Below are 17,500 nucleotides of genomic sequence, written 5' to 3' on the forward strand. Positions count from 1 at the left end.
GATACTCCAGGAACATGTACCTATAGAGGAGATAACTACAGGTTAACTAACTACAGGTCTGAGTGGGATACTCCAGGAAGTATGTAGATAACTACAGGTTAACTAACTACAGGTCTGAGTGGGAGAAACATGAGATAACTACAGGTTAACTAACTACAGGTCTGAGTGGGATACTCCAGGAACATGTACCTACAGAGGAGATAACTACAGGTTAACTAACTACAGGTCTGAGTGGGATACTCCAGGAAAGATGGATAACTACAGGTCTGAGTGGGAACAGGAACATGTACCTATAGAGGAGATAACTACAGGTTAACTAACTACAGGTCTGAGTGGGATACTCCAGGAACATGTACCTATAGAGGAGATAACTACAGGTTAACTAACTACAGGTCTGAGTGGGATACTCCAGGAAGATGTACCTATAGAGGAGATAACTACAGGTTAACTGAGTGGGATACTCCAGGAACATGTACCTACAGAGGTAATAGGAGATAAAACATGAACTACTACTAAAACTCTACTACTCGCCCTACACCAGAACAGTGTTGCTATGATACCAGCATTGTGATACTAACATACCAGATTTCCTCAGCAAACAAATACTAAGCTCTTTGGTCCTTTAAAAACCTACTTTGTGTAAAATATTGTGCTATAGCTTGGAAAATAAACAAACGTGGCTGTGGTTGACAACATACAGCTGTTTTCCCCCTAACATTAGGACTGTGTGTGTGTGTGTGTGTCTGCTAACATTAGGACTGTGTGTGTGTCTGCTAACATTAGGACTGTGTGTGTGTCTGCTAACATTAGGACTGTGTGTGTGTGTCTGCTAACATTAGGACTGTGTGTGTGTGTCTGCTAACATTAGGACTGTGTGTGTGTGTGTCTGCTAACATTAGGACTGTGTGTGTGTGTGTCTGCTAACATTAGGACTGTGTGTGTGTGTCTGCTAACATTAGGACTGTGTGTGTGTCTGCTAACATTAGGACTGTGTGTGTGTGTGTCTGCTAACATTAGGACTGTGTGTGTGTGTGTCTGCTAACATTAGGACTGTGTGTGTGTGTCTGCTAACATTAGGACTGTGTGTCGGCTAACATTAGGACCGACTTCCTCAAGAAATGCAGTCCGTTTCATTTTATTTCCTTCGTTAATACTTGGTATCGTGACAACCCTGAACCCTACAGCCTCCCTGAACCCCCCTACAGCCTCCCTGAACCCCTCCTACAGCCTCCCTGAACCCCTCCTACAGCCTCCCTGAACCCCTCCTACAGCCTCCCTGAACCCTCCTACAGCCTCCCCCCCTCCTACAGCCTCCCTGAACCCCCCTACAGCCTCCTGAACCCTCCTACAGCCTCCCTGAACCCTCCTACAGCCTCCCTGAACCCCCCTACAGCCTCCCTGAACCCCCCTACAGCCTCCCTGAACCCCTCCTACAGCCTCCCTCCTAACCTCCTGCAGCCTCCCTCCTGCACCCCTCCTACAGCCTCCCTGAACCCCCCTACAGCCTCCCTGAACCCTCCTACAGCCTCCCTGAACCCCTCCTACAGCCTCCCTGAACCCCCTACAGCCTCCCTGAACCCTCCTACAGCCTCCCTGAACCCTCCTACAGCCTCCCTGAACCCCTCCTACAGCCTCCCTGAACCCCTCCTACAGCCTCCCTGAACCCCCCTACAGCCTCCCTGAACCCTCCTACAGCCTCCCTGAACCCTCCTACAGCCTCCCTGCTACAGCCTCCATGCACCCTCCTACAGCCTCCCTGCACCCCCTCAGCCTCCAGCCCCCCTGCAGCCTCCTGACAGCCTCCTCCTGAACCCTCCTACAGCCTCCCTGCACCCCTCCTACAGCCTCCCTGAACCCCTCCTACAGCCTCCCTGCACCCTCCTACAGCCTCCCTGCACCCCTCCTACAGCCTCCCTGAACCCTCCTACAGCCTCCCCCTGCCTACAGCCTCCCTGCACCCTCCTACAGCCTCCCTGAACCCCCCTACAGCCTCCCTGAACCCCCCTACAGCCTCCCTGCACCCCTCCTACAGCCTCCCTGAACCCCCCTACAGCCTCCCTGCACCCTCCTACAGCCTCCCTGCACCCTCCTACAGCCTCCCTGCACCCTCCTACAGCCTCCCTGCACCCTCCTACAGCCTCCCTGAACCCTCCTACAGCCTCCCTGAACCCTCCTACAGCCTCCCTGAACCCTCCTACAGCCTCCCTGAACCCCCCTACAGCCTCCCTGAACCCTCCTACAGCCTCCCTGAACCCCTCCTACAGCCTCCCTGAACCCCTCCTACAGCCTCCCTGCTACAGCCTCCCTTCTACAGCCTCCCTGCTACAGCCTCCCTGCTACAGCCTCCCTGCACCCCTCCTACAACCTCCCTGAACCCTCCTACAGCCTCCCTGAACCCTCCTACAGCCTCCCTGCACCCCTCCTACAACCTCCCTGCACCCTCCTACAGCCTCCCTGCACCCTCCTACAGCCTCCCTGCACCCTCCTACAGCCTCCCTGCACCCTCCTACAACCTCCCTGCACCCCTCCTACAGCCTCCCTGCACCCCTCCTACAGCCTCCCTGAACCCTCCTACAGCCTCCCTGCACCCTCCTACAGCCTCCCTGCACCCCTCCTACAGCCTCCCTGCACCCCTCCTACAGCCTCCCTGCACCCCTCCTACAGCCTCCCTGCACCCCTCCTACAGCCTCCCTGCACCCCTCCTACAGCCTCCCTGCACCCCTCCTACAGCCTCCCTGCTCCCCTGCTACAGCCTCCCTGCACCCTACTTCTCACCCCTTAGTGAGTCCTTCAGGTCCGTCTACCGTGGGGTAGAACTCGTTGGTGATCTTGCCGAACTTGGAGAATATCTTGTGGATGACGTTCTTCAGTTTCTCCAGGCGCTCGGGGCCGACCTGGGGCACATTGTCCACGACAACCACAGAGTCGATCCCGTCTGCCTCCTGGGGCTTCTCCCGCAGCAGGTCACCCAGTAGCTCTACAGGGGAGGAGGGGATGAGGTGGATGAGGGCAAAGAACATGTTATTTGATGAGGTAGTTTGATCAAACCAGGGTTTTCCATATCAGTGATTGTGTATAGACAATGACAGGCCCCATGTAATAATAATGCCATTTAGCATACACTTTTTTTTATATCTAAAGCGACTCATGTGTGCATACATTTTTTACATGTTTTACCAATTTACTGGCGACAATGTCACCTAAAATTAGCTGTTGTCCCCCCCAGAAAGTGAATTTACCATTTTTGCCACACCTGTTGAAAATGAAACTTGTGTAAAGGCTATGAGGATGTAGTTTGGGGCTTTGTTATAGTTTATAAAAACACACATCTGCATTCACTATTATCTGACAGCTGGTAGTTGAGGTTAGACAGTGAAACACTGACGGCGGGGAGTCAAAATGTCCCGCTTCAACTAACAACAGTTATGCATCAGCATTTATGTACAATAAGAAGACAGCTAACAAACTAAATGTTGTCAAATGTCACAGACGTAGATATATTTCTCCTTTTGGTTGGTCATCTGTATGAATGAATCCACTGTTAGCTTTTAGCAGCTACTGTAGCTAACTAATATTATCACTTAAAATGAACATCCTCAAAACAAAAAAATCATCATTAACTGATCTTCAAGTTTAATTTAATTAAAATGTATTTAATTTAAACAATTATTTATATCCATTTTGGTCTATATTAGATATGATGGCCTTGTAGCTAACTAGCATTATCACTTAATGCACGTCCTCATTAACTGATCTTCACCATTAACCTTCAAATATATTTTAAATATTTAAATGATTTATATCCATTTGGGTTTATATGTCCATGTACTACATATGATGGCATTGTAGCCATCTACTATGTGTTTAAAAACAACGTGCTAAGCGGCTCTCCAGGCCGCGTTTATAATCCGGCGTCTTTCCTGCGTTTCCTCACCTTCATCGTCGACATCATCTTCAAAGTCTTCTGGGTCACTGAACGACGGTTCCTCCTCGTCGAAATCCACACCAACCGGCATATCCTCGGTGTCGTGCATTTAACAGGCGAAAACAAGTGTGTTTTAGTCGACGCTAAAATCGGTGTAAAAATTTAGATTTTTTTTTTTTGTGTGTGTAGCACCATGTGCGATTTACGTGAAAATGGACGAATTGCGGCGGAAACGTCGAGGAGGAGTTTAACTTCCGGTTTCGCCGCAGACACGTGTTAGTGTGTCGATAGGCTGCAGTGCGATGCGATGCCTTTTAGATTCAGTTTACCAGATTGTATGAGATCGGAGAAAATGCGCAGTTGCTGTTCATTTCTTTTTAAATCGATTTTTTTTTTTTTTACACACAGACCTTGACTGGTCCTTCTTACTTTCCGTAGTGAGGGAATCCATGAACGCTCCGGTAAAACGAAACACGGTTTCAATCCCGCGAGATACTTTTTAGGCGATTGCTATCGATCAAGCTCCGTCAATTTGTCCCTAACTTGCTTCTCAGATATCTTCAACATATACCTAGGTACTGTAGTTATCATGCATTTGTCATTCAACTCCGTTGTTTTGTGTAGCTGACTTGGTTAACTTGATGAGGAAGGTGTTGCCATACAGTTCCTTACTTTACTTAGCTTGCTCTGGTCCAGGGCGGCTGTGTGCTTTACTATTAGACTCGATGAACGCTTACTAAACGCCCTGGACCAGAGCTAATACAATCTGTCTAAACTAAAGTCATATTCCCCCTCTTGGCTTTTCCCCATCATCTAAGCAGCATGGACAGCGAGTGCCTGGTGTTGTTGCCTCGGGTGTGCGCTGTACTAGCGGACCCCAGACAGTCCCTACCAGACGACACCAGCCTGGAGAAACTGCTGGACTGGTTCACTGGTCTCACCAAGGAGGGTGAGGAGACACACACACAGAGAGAGAAAGGTCTCACAAGCAAGAATAAGGAGGAGAGACTTCCTATGTAATCTCTCACACACAGCGAGGATGAGATTCCTATATAATCTCTCACACACAGTGAGGAGGAGAGACTTCCTATATAATCTCTCACACACAGCAAGGGTGAGAGACTTCCTATATAGACACAGACAATAGTACCTAATAACACCTGTGGCGATGTTTTCCAGACCATGGCCTGGCCCTGTTGGAGTCCTGCCCCTGTCTGGTGGACTATATATCCACCGCGTGTCTGGACAAAACTACAGATCCCAGCATGCTTTCCTTCAGCCTCAAGCTTTCCGGCCTGCTGGCGGCCAGCCAACACGGCTTCAACCTGCTGCAGGTGAACTGACTGACTGATAGATATATTCAATCCATCCAGGTAGTATTGCAGGGGTAGAAGGAAACGCACACAAATCAGATGTTATTGGTCACATGGTTAGCAGATGTTATTGGTCACATACACATGGTTAGCAGATGTTATTGGTCACATACACATGGTTAGCAGATGTTATTGGTCACATACACATGGTTAGCAGATGTTAATGGTCACATACACATGGTTATCAGATGTTATTGGTCACATACACATGGTTATCAGATGGTTCACATAGTTAGATGTTATTGGTCACATACACATGGTTAGCAGATGTTATTACACATGTCACCATACACATGGTTAGCAGATGTTATTGGTCACATACACATGGTTAGCAGATGTTATTGGTCACCTACACATGGTTATCAGATGTTATTCACATCACATGGTTAGCAGATGTTATTGGTCACCTACACATGGTTAGCAGATGTTATTGGTCACATGGTTAGCAGATGTTATTGGTCACATGGTTAGCAGATGTTATTGGTCACATACACATGGTTAGCAGATGTTATTGGTCACATGGTTAGCAGATGTTATTGGTCACATACACATGGTTAGCAGATGTTATTGGTCACATACAGATGTTAATGGTCACATACACATGGTTATCAGATGTTATTGGTCACATACACATGGTTAGCAGATGTTATTGGTCACATACACATGGTTAGCAGATGTTATTGGTCACATACACATGGTTAGCAGATGTTATTGGTCACATATATTATTGGTCACATACACATGGTTAGCAGATGTTATTGGTCACATGGTTAGATTTATTGGTCACATAATGGTTAGCAGATGTTATTGGTCACATACTGGTTAGCAGTTCTGACCGTGCAGTAATATCTAACAAATGCACAACAACTACCAAATACACACAAATCTAAAGGGATGGAATAAGAATATGTACATATATATGGATGATAAAGAAGACAGAAACACATCTCATATTCAGGCCCAACAGGTGTAGTCATTATGGTAATAGGATAGAGTCAGGTGTAGTCATTATGGTAATAGGATAGTCTCAGGTGTAGTCAATATATGGTAATAGGATAGGATAGTCTCAGGTGTAGTCATTATGGTAATAGGATAGTCAGGTAATAGGATAGTCAGGTGGATAGTCATTGGTAATAGGTAGTCATATGGTAATAGGATAGTCTCAGGTGTAGTCATATGGTAATAGTGTAGTCATTATGGTAATAGGATAGAGTCAGGTGTAGTCATTATGGTAATAGGATAGAGTCAGGGGTAGTCAATATGGTAATAGGATAGTCAATACGGTAATAGGATAGTCAATATGGTAATAGGATAGAGTCAGGTGTAGTCATTATGGTAATAGGATAGTCAGGGGTAGTCAATATGGTAATAGGATAGTCATTATGGTAATAGGATAGAGTCAGGTGTAGTCATTATGGTAATAGGATAGAGTCAGGTGTAGTCATTATGGTAATAGGATAGAGTCAGGTGTAGTCATTATGGTAATAGGATAGTCAGGGGTAGTCAATATGGGAATAGGATAGTCAATACGGTAATAGGATAGTCAATATGGTAATAGGATAGTCCCAGGTGGAAGTTTCACCATAGGATAGTCTTACACCAATCAAAATCCTAGAGCTCTCCACAAGTGCTTAGGGTTTTAGGAGTCCGTTTGTGATTGGGCGCCGGAGCTTTCAATTCACCTGGATAGACATTAGTCTATCTCTTCATCCCATCTCAGGAGTCAATCCATAATGGATAGAGTCAGGTGGCCTATGGTAATAGGGTAGTCAATATAGTAATAGGATAGTCAATGGTAATAGGTGGCTGGCCAATGGGAGGATCCGCCATGGGTAGTCAATGCGGATAGTCAATATGGTAATAGGGGTAGAGCCATGGGTAGTCAATTGGCTGGATCCAGTCAATATAGTAATAGGGTAGACATGATGGGTAGTCAATATAGTAATAGGATAGTCAATATGGTAATAGGATAGAGCACAATATGGTAATAGGATAGTCACAATAGGCCTTCCACTTCCTGGTAATAGATCAGGCTGGTAATAGGGTAGTCAATATGGTAATAGGATAGTCAATACGGTAATAGGATGGTCAATACGGTAATAGGATAGTCATTATGGTAATAGGCAATAGGGTAGTCAATATGGTAATAGGATAGTCATTATGGTAGGATAGTCAATATGGTAAACCTCAGAATAGGATAGTCAATTCCTAATAGGATAGTCTTCAAGTCCGTTAAATAGGATAGTCATTATGGTAATAGGATAGTCATTATGGTAATAGGATAATTATGGTGGTAATAGAACTGGTCATTCCAGTCAATATGGTCAGACTTCCTACTTCAAGTCCGTTAAAGCGAACTGGGAACTAGTCATTCCACTCAGACTTCCTACTTCAAGTCCGTTAAAGTCGAACTGGGAACTGGTCATCCCGTGCGGATTGGCTGGATCCAAATCATGATGCGCCAATTCCTTCCACTTCCTGGAAGGCTGGTAGGTATGGGGGCAACTCATCTTTCTAGAGCTGGTCATTCAAATCTTTCCAACCTGAAGATCAACAGTAGTACTATAGTAGTATACTATCTAGATTTGAATCAACAGTAGTATATAGTAGTATACTATCGTTTCTATGTTCAATAGTAGTACTATAGTAGTATAATATCTAGAGCAGCCTTTCTTTGGGTTTCTATCAACAGTAGTTCCTATCTAGAGAAGCCTTTCTATGGGTTTCTGGTATGTTGGATACGGTAGCAACAGTAGTACTATAGAGCTCTTCAAAGAGTCAGAATATACTATCTGGTTGGTCGAATTAGAATAGTAGAATACACATACTGTTGAGAATTAGAATAGTAGAATACACATACTGTTGAGAATTAGAATAGTAGGGAATACACATACTGTTGAGAATTGGAATAGTAGAATACACATACTGTTGAGAATTAGAATAGTAGAATACACTGTCATACTGTTGAGAATTAGAATAGTAGAATACACATACTGTTGAGAATTAGAATAGTAGAATACACATACTGTTGAGAGGTAGAATAGTTGTGAATTGCACATACTGTTGAGAATTAGAATATCGTTTACATAGAATACACAAAGTACTGTTGACAATTAGAATAGTAGAGAGTGATACCACATACTGTTGACAATTAGAATAGTAGAATACAATTAGAATAGTAGATACTACTGTTGAGAATTAGAATAGTAGAATACACATACTGTTGAGAATTAGAATAGTATTAGAATAGTAGAATACACATACTGTTGAGAATTAGAATAGTAGAATACACATACTGTTGAGAATTAGAATAGTAGAATACACATACTGTTGAGAATTAGAATAGTAGAATACACATACTGTTGAGAATTAGAATAGTAGAATACACATACTGTTGAGAATTAGAATAGTAGAATACACATACTGTTGAGAATTAGAATAGTAGAATACACATACTGTTGAGAATTAGAATAGTAGAATACACATACTGTTGAGAATTAGAATAGTAGAATACACATACTGTTGAGAATTAGAATAGTAGAATACACATACTGTTGAGAATTAGAATAGTAGAATACACATACTGTTGAGAATTAGAATAGTAGAATACACATACTGTTGAGAATTAGAATAGTAGAATACACATACTGTTGAGAATTAGAATAGTAGAATACACATACTGTTGACAATTAGAATAGTAGAATACACATACTGTTGACAATTAGAATAGTAGAATACACATACTGTTGAGAATTAGAATAGTAGAATACACATACTGTTGAGAATTAGAATAGTAGCATAAACAAGGAATAGCGATTTCAACACTCTAGTCAGCAGAATTAGAATAGTAGAATACTTGTTGTTAGTCAGCCACTCAATTAGACATGTCAGCCAACACTATTTAGATTGGTGAGTTAGTCTAGTCAGCTATCTAAACTGGTCAGTTAGTCTAGACAGCTATCTAAACTAGTCAGGTAGTCTAGACAGCTATCTAAACTAGTCAGGTAGTCTAGCCAACAATCTAAACTAGCCAGGTAGTCTAGTCAGCTATCTAAACTGGTCAGGTAGTCTAGTCAGCTATCTAAACTGGTCAGGTAGTCTAGCCAGCTATCTAAACTGGTCAGGTAGTCTAGTCAGCTATCTAAACTGGTCAGGTAGTCTACTGTTGAGAATTAGAATAGTAGAATACGATACCAGCTATCTAAACTGGTCAGGTAGTCTAGTCAGCTATCTAAACTGGTCAGGTAGTCTAGTCAGCTATCTAAACTGGTCAGGTAGTCTAGTCAGCTATCTAAACTGGTCAGTTAGTCTAGACAGCTATCTAAACTAGTCAGGTAGTCTAGACAGCTATCTAAACTAGTCAGGTAGTCTAGTCAGCTATCTAAACTAGTCAGTTAGTCTAGCCAACAATCTAAACTAGTCAGGTAGTCTAGACAGCTATCTAAACTAGTCAGGTAGTCTAGTCAGCTATCTAAACTAGTCAGTTAGTCTAGCCAACAATCTAAACTAGTCAGGGAGTCTAGCTAGCTGTCTAAATTGGTCAGGTAGTCTAGCCAGCTATCTAAACTGGTCAGGTAGTCTAGCCAGCTATCTAAACTGGTCAGGTAGTCTAGCCAGCTATCTAAACTAGTCAGGTAGTCTAGTCTGCTATCTAAACTGGTCAGGTAGTCTAGTCAGTTATCTAAACTGGTCAGGTAGTCTAGTCAGCTATCTAAACTAGTCAGTTAGTCTAGCCAACAATCTAAACTAGTCAGGGAGTCTAGCTAGCTGTCTAAATTGGTCAGGTAGTCTAGCCAGCTATCTAAACTGGTCAGGTAGTCTAGCCAGCTATCTAAACTGGTCAGGTAGTCTAGCCAGCTATCTAAACTGGTCAGGTAGTCTAGCCAGCTATCTAAACTGGTCAGGTAGTCTAGCCAAACTGCAGGTAGTCTAAACTGGTCAGGTAGTCTAGCCAGCTATCTAAACTGGTCAGGTAGTCTAGTCAGCTATCTAAACTGGTCAGGTAGTCTAGTCAGCTATCTAAACTTGTCAGTTAGTCTAGTCAGCTATCTAAACTAGTCAGTTAGCTGTCTAAACTGGTCAGGTAGTCTAGCCAGCTATCTAAACTGGTCAGGTAGTCAGTTAGCTATCTAAACTGGTCAGGTAGTCAGTTAGCTATCTAAACTGGTCAGGTAGTCAGTTAGCTATCTAAACTGGTCAGGTAGTCAGTTAGCTATCTAAACTGGTCAGGTAGTCAGTTAGCTATCTAAACTGTCAGTCAGGTAGTCAGTTAGCTATCTAAACTGGTCAGGTAGTCAGTTAGCTATCTAAACTGGTCAGGTAGTCTAGTTAGTCAGTTAGCTATCTAAACTGGTCAGGTAGTCAGTTAGCTATCTAAACTGGTCAGGTAGTCAGTTAGCTATCTAAACTGGTCAGGTAGTCAGTTAGCTATCTAAACTGGTCAGGTAGTCAGTTAGCTATCTAAACTGGTCAGGTAGTCAGTTAGCTATCTAAACTGGTCAGGTAGTCAGTTAGCTATCTAAACTGGTCAGGTAGTCATCTAAACTGTTAGGTAGTCAGCCAGCTATCTAAACTGGTCAGGTAGTCAGTTAGCTATCTAAACTGGTCAGGTAGTCAGTCAGCTATCTAAACTAGTCAGGTAGTCAGTTAGCTATCTAAACTGGTCAGGTAGTCAGTCTAAACTATCTAAACTATCTAAACTGTCAGGTAGTCAGTTAGCTATCTAAACTGGTCAGGTAGTCAGTTAGCTATCTAAACTGGTCAGGTAGTCAGTTAGCTATCTAAACTGGTCAGGTAGTCTAGTTAGCTATCTAAACTGGTCAGGTAGTCAGTTAGCTATCTAAACTGGTCAGGTAGTCAGTTAGCTATCTAAACTGGTCAGGTAGTCAGTTAAACTGCTATCTAAACTGGTCAGGTAGTCAGTTAGCTATCTAAACTGGTCAGGTAGTCAGTTAGCTATCTAAACTGGTCAGGTAGTCTAGTTAGCTATCTAAACTGGTCAGGTAGTCAGTTAGCTATCTAAACTGGTCAGGTAGTCTAGTTAGCTATCTAAACTGGTCAGTAGTCTAGTTAGCTATCTAAACTGGTCAGTCAGTTAGCTATCTAAACTGGTCAGGTAGTCAGTTAGCTATCTAAACTGGTCAGGTAGTCAGTTAGCTATCTAAACTGGTCAGGTAGTCAGTTAGCTATCTAAACTGGTCAGGTAGTCAGTTAGCTATCTAAACTGGTCAGGTAGTCAGTTAGCTATCTAAACTGGTCAGGTAGTCAGTAGCTATCTAAACTGGTCAGGTAGTCAGTTAGCTATCTAAACTGGTCAGGTAGTCAGTTAGCTATCTAAACTGGTCAGGTAGTCAGTTAGCTATCTAAACTGGTCAGGTAGTCAGTTAGCTATCTAAACTGGTCAGGTAGTCTAGTCAGCTATCTAAACTGGTCAGGTAGTCAGTTAGCTATCTAAACTGGTCAGGTAGTCAGTTAGCTATCTAAACTGGTCAGGTAGTCAGTTAGCTATCTAAACTGGTCAGGTAGTCAGTTAGCTATCTAAACTGGTCAGGTAGTCAGTTAGCTATCTAAACTGGTCAGGTAGTCAGTTAGCTATCTAAACTGGTCAGGTAGTCAGTTAGCTATCTAAACTGGTCAGGTAGTCAGTTAGCTATCTAAACTGGTCAGGTAGTCAGTTAGCTATCTAAACTGGTCAGGTAGTCAGTTAGCTATCTAAACTGGTCAGGTAGTCAGTTAGCTATCTAAACTGGTCAGGTAGTCAGTTAGCTATCTAAACTGGTCAGGTAGTCAGTTAGCTATCTAAACTGGTCAGGTAGTCAGTTAGCTATCTAAACTGGTCAGGTAGTCAGTTAGCTATCTAAACTGGTCAGGTAGTCAGTTAGCTATCTAAACTGGTCAGGTAGTCAGTTAGCTATCTAAACTGGTCAGGTAGTCAGTTAGCTATCTAAACTGGTCAGGTAGTCAGTTAGCTATCTAAACTGGTCGGGTAGTCAGTTAGCTATCTAAACTGGTCAGGTAGTCAGTTAGCTATCTAAACTGGTCAGGTAGTCAGTTAGCTATCTAAACTGGTCAGGTAGTCAGTTAGCTATCTAAACTGGTCAGGTAGTCAGTTAGCTATCTAAACTGGTCAGGTAGTCAGTTAGCTATCTAAACTGGTCAGGTAGTCAGTTAGCTATCTAAACTGGTCAGGTAGTCAGTTAGCTATCTAAACTGGTCAGGTAGTCAGTTAGCTATCTAAACTGGTCAGGTAGTCAGTTAGCTATCTAAACTGGTCAGGTAGTCAGTTAGCTATCTAAACTGGTCAGGTAGTCAGTTAGCTATCTAAACTGGTCAGGTAGTCTAGCCAGCTATCTAAACTGGTCAGGTAGTCAGTTAGCTATCTAAACTGGTCAGGTAGTCAGTTAGCTATCTAAACTGGTCAGGTAGTCAGTTAGCTATCCTGTTGGTTCCAGACTGATGCATCGATACCGTTTGCCGTGCGGAAGCAGAGAGAACAGTCTATGACGGAGGCTGGAGTCTGACCATTTTTAGGGCCTCTGACACCGCCTGGTATAGAGGTCCTGGATGGCTGGGAGCTCTGCCCCAGTGATGTACTGGGCTGTACTCACTACCCTCTGTAGCGCCTTGCGGTCGGATGATGAGCAGTTGCCGTAGCAAGATAACATACCAGGCGGTGATGCAGCCAGTCACGATGCTCTCAGTGGTGCAGCTGTAGAACTTTGAGGATCTGAGGCCAAATCTGTTCAGTCTCCCGAGGGGGAAGAAGCATTGTCTTGCTCTCTTCACGACTGTGTAGGTGTGTGTGGACCATGATAGATCCTTAGTGATGTGGCAGTGTGGTGCCAAGGCAACAACCTCTCTCTCAACATCAGCAAGACAAAGGAGCTGATCGTGGACTACAGGGAACTCAGAGCCGAGCCCCCGTTCACATCGAGTGCTAGGCCTGATCACTGACGAAGGAGTTGATCGTGGACACCGAGGAACTTGAAGCTCTCGACCCGCTCCTCTACAGCCCCCTCGATGTGAACGGGGGCGTCCCGTCAGGAAGTCCAGGATCCAGTTGCAGAGGGAGGTGTTTAGTCCCAGGGTCCTTAGCTTAGTGATGAGCTTCGTGGGCACTATGGTGTTGAACGCTGAGCTGTAGTCAATGAACAGCATTCTCACATAGGTGTTCCTCTTGTCAAGGTGAGAAAGGGCAGTGTGAAGGGCGATTGACATGCTTTTGGGAAACCGGGCCTTAAGGCGAATTTCATTGTTCGTACGAGCAACGTTACATCTCTGAGCGGTTTTCCAAAACCATCGTTATTAACATTGCACTTGAACAAACAGAATCTAAACGCCTGTCTCAGACCACTCATAGGACAGCTAAGTATTAAAAAATATATTATTACCTCGTACCCCTACACATCAACTCAGTACTGGTACTCTGTGTATACAGCCATGTTATTACCTAGTACCCCTACACATCAACTCAGTACTGGTACTCTGTGTATACAGCCATGTTATTACCTAGTACCCCCACACATCAACTCAGTACTGGTACTCTGTGTAAACAGCCATGTTATTACCTAGTACCACCACCCATCAACTAACCAGTACCCCTACACATCAACTCAGTACTGGTACTCTGTGTATACAGCCATGTTATTACCTAGTACCCCTACACATCAACTCAGTACTGGTACTCTGTGTATACAGCCATGTTATTACCTAGTACCCCCACACATCAACTCAGTACTGGTACTCTGTGTAAACAGCCATGTTATTACCTAGTACCACTACACATCAACTCAGTACGGGTACTCTGTGTAAACAGCCATGTTATTACCTAGTACCCCCTCAAAATCAACTCAGTACTGGTACTCTGTGTATACAGCCATGTTATTACCTAGTACCCCCTCAAAATCAACTCAGTACTGGTACTCTGTGTAAACAGCCATGTTATTACCTAGTACCACCACCCATCAACTAACCAGTACCCCTACACATCAACTCAGTACTGGTACTCTGTGTATACAGCCATGTTATTATCAACTCAGTACCCTGTGTACACATCAACTCAACTACTGGTACTCTGTGTATACAGCCATGTTATTACCTAGTACCCCTACACATCAACTCATTACTGGTACTCTGTGTATACAGCCATGTTATTACCTAGTACCCCCACACATCAACTCAGTACTGGTACTCTGTGTATACAGCCATGTTATTACCTAGTACCCCCACACATCAACTCAGTACTGGTACTCTGTGTATACAGCCATGTTATTACCTAGTACCCCTACACATCAACTCATTACTGGTACCACACATCAACTCAGTACTGGTACTCTGTGTAAACAGTCATGTTGTCGTTGTGTATTTATTATTACATGTTGTGTTTATCTATTATTTCTCTATTGTCTTTCTCTCCTCATTGTTGGGAAGGGCCCGTAAGAAAGCATTCCACTGTTAGTCTACACCTGTTGTTTACGAAGCGAATGTATTTGATTGTATCTCCTCAGGCCTGACCAAACCCCTCCTCCAGCTACAGACTGACCCCAGCCTATTCGTCGCCTCGGCCGCAAATCACCTCCTGGCCCGCCTCCTAACCTTCCACCAGCCGGCTACAACCTCACACACAACCCAGGGGAATGGCCTCACTGTTCCACCCAATAAGGAAGAGGTAGAATTGGACATAACCATGGAGACAAGTCCAGGAAGCGGGTGTTCCATCACCATGGAGATCTTGAAGCACCTGGAGATCTCTCTGGAGTCAGACAGCCACACCCAGGTACGATTGGTTGATTGAGAATATATATATATATATATATATAAAATGTTTTTTTTTTTTTACAGCGGTGCCCCTAGAGGAGATGGGAGGGAAAGGAAAGGAGGGGGAGGGGAGGAGAAGAATGGCATATATTATTATTATATTATTATTATTATTATTATATTAAGAAGTGGTTGAAGACAGATAATTATAGCTGCGTGCAGCAATGAACGGGTTCACAGGATGACAGAAAGGACACAAGATCAGTTGGATAACAAAGGAAGTATCATGTAGGAACTATCTTCCTTTATGTGCAATCAGTGAAGGAAATACCATGTTCATCCACGTTTATCCGCGTTTCTCTGTTTAGTGAGTCCTCCATATCAGAGGCAGTAGGGACGACCAGGGATGTTCTCTGTTTAGTGAGTCCTCCAGATCAGAGGCAGTAGGGACGACCAGGGATGTTCTCTGTTTAGTGAGTCCTCCAGATCAGAGGCAGTAGGGACGACCAGGGATGTTCTCTGTTTAGTGAGTCCTCCAGATCAGAGGCAGTAGATGACCAGGGATGTTCTCTGTTTAGTGAGTCCTCCAGATCAGAGGCAGTAGATGACCAGGGATGTTCTCTGTTTAGTGAGTCCTCCAGATCAGAGGCAGTAGATGACCAGGGATGTTCTCTGTTTAGTGAGTCCTCCAGATCAGAGGCAGTAGATGACCAGGGATGTTCTCTGTTTAGTGTGTGATTTGAACCATGTTCCTGTCCTGCTATTGGCTGAATATATACGAGGCAATTTAGCAATTAGTATTTGTTATCTAATAGTTATGATAAATTAGGTGTTGTTGCTCACTGTTGGCATATAGATAAATGTGGACATGTTGTTATATACAGCTGGTCCCGGCACAAGGAGTCGCTAGAGCGCGATGGGACAAGGAGTCGCTAGAGCGCGATGGGACAAGGAGTCGCTAGAGCGCGATGGGACAAGGACGTCCTGGCCGGCACAAGGAGTCGCTAGAGCGCGATGGGACAAGGACGTCCCGGCCGGCACAAGGAGTCGCTAGAGCGCGATGGGACAAGGACGTCCTGGCCGGCCAAGTCCTCCCCTAACCTGGACGACGCTGGGCCGATTGTGCGCCTCCTCGTGAGACTCCCTGTCGCGGCCGGCTGCGACACAGCCCGGGATCGAATCCGTATCTGTAGTGACGCCTCTAGCACTGCGGGATCATTGCCTTAGACCGCTACGCCGCTCGCGAAGACCTAAGGCCTCTAGTTTCTAACAGACAACTTAGAAAAAAAGTGAGCAATCTACGCTTGAGTTATTTGACCATATATATATAGAGTTATGAGAATAACAAAAGGTTTCTGTTACTGTAATTTAATTAATTAATGGAATTCCCTTAATCTATTTTTTGAGAATTTATAAGATTCTTGTTTGCATAAAATAGACGGGAGACCAGTCTTTTCAATAATAGGTAACAGAATTTATTCCCGGAGCGCTGCCACTTTACCACGAGCAACAGTTTATATACAATAACATGTCATTTCATTGCTTCTAGAATGAATCCCGACCTAGAATTAAGTGAGGTTAAAAGTTCATTCTAACTTACTCACAGGTCACACAACATAACTGAATTAACTTTTGACCCCCCCCCAACATTATCGATCACCACTTAGCTGACCGTTCTAATTAACAGAAAACATAGGAATGCACTCACTGCCTTATCTAAAACACCCCAGAGCTCAGTTTGGTCGGTTCAACCACAGGTTAACTACCTCATCTGTTTACTTAATCCACAACCCATTTCTATCTTCCTAGTTGGAATGGTGTTCATTGACTTTAATTACTCCTTGTCCGTGTCACACAATCCCTTCTTATGAACTCATAGTGTTAATCAGATATAATAAAACAGAGTATAAGTTTACTTAGTTACAGTTCCATTTAAAATGATTTGTTCAGTCATTTAATCATAATTTTCCACGTAGTTTTCACGCTGCGAACCCTTTAATAATAATAATGATGTTTTTCTGAAGGTGTTTTTATAATGGTCTTCTACTGTTATGACGTGTCACCAGGTGCTCCAGGGGCTGAGGCTGCTGGCCCTGACTCTCCCCGAGCTGGAGGCTCCTCTGCGGGGCTCGGTGATCAGGCGAGTCCTGAGGCCTCTGGAGGGGTTGGTCCGAGAAGGCCGCAGAGCAGTCGCGCAGCCTCTAATGGACGTCCTGCTGGCTACATACAGGTGTGTTTGGTGATCGGACCGCATTATGGTGTTGGGTTGATTCTGAACATCGCTTTTGTTTCCAAGGTAACCAGGTTGCTACGACAACGTGCTGTTTATTTAGTTTAAAAAATCACTGAAACGGGGGAGGGACTACATGGACTTGTCCAATAAGATTAGTCTCCTTCTCTCTGTCCTCACTCAGTCCTACACACACACACACACACACACACACAC

The 17,500-nt window shown here is 44.0% G+C and overlaps 2 protein-coding genes across 2 annotated transcripts in view; one reads left to right on the plus strand and one right to left on the minus strand.

The window, feature by feature from the left end:
* The window catches only part of LOC124024493, a 29,026-nt gene extending 24,859 nt beyond the window's left edge, over positions 1 to 4,167 (minus strand). The window contains exons 1-3 of the mRNA XM_046338407.1: positions 3,935 to 4,167; positions 2,776 to 2,977; positions 391 to 422 (exon numbers count right to left, since the gene is read on the minus strand). Coding sequence (XP_046194363.1) covers positions 391 to 422; positions 2,776 to 2,977; positions 3,935 to 4,034 — 334 coding nt within the window. The 5' untranslated portion in view covers positions 4,035 to 4,167. The remainder of the gene's footprint in view (positions 1 to 390; positions 423 to 2,775; positions 2,978 to 3,934) is intronic.
* A 96-nt stretch (positions 4,168 to 4,263) lies between these two features.
* Positions 4,264 to 17,500, plus strand: part of brat1 (BRCA1-associated ATM activator 1) — a 28,673-nt gene continuing 15,436 nt past the window's right edge. The window contains exons 1-6 of the mRNA XM_046338408.1: positions 4,264 to 4,500; positions 4,732 to 4,874; positions 5,105 to 5,259; positions 13,310 to 13,319; positions 14,805 to 15,073; positions 17,121 to 17,284. Coding sequence (XP_046194364.1) covers positions 4,748 to 4,874; positions 5,105 to 5,259; positions 13,310 to 13,319; positions 14,805 to 15,073; positions 17,121 to 17,284 — 725 coding nt within the window. The 5' untranslated portion in view covers positions 4,264 to 4,500; positions 4,732 to 4,747. The remainder of the gene's footprint in view (positions 4,501 to 4,731; positions 4,875 to 5,104; positions 5,260 to 13,309; positions 13,320 to 14,804; positions 15,074 to 17,120; positions 17,285 to 17,500) is intronic.

This window comes from Oncorhynchus gorbuscha, unplaced genomic scaffold (assembly GCF_021184085.1).
Source record: "Oncorhynchus gorbuscha isolate QuinsamMale2020 ecotype Even-year unplaced genomic scaffold, OgorEven_v1.0 Un_scaffold_1880, whole genome shotgun sequence".
NCBI classification, from domain to species: Eukaryota; Metazoa; Chordata; class Actinopteri; order Salmoniformes; family Salmonidae; genus Oncorhynchus; species Oncorhynchus gorbuscha.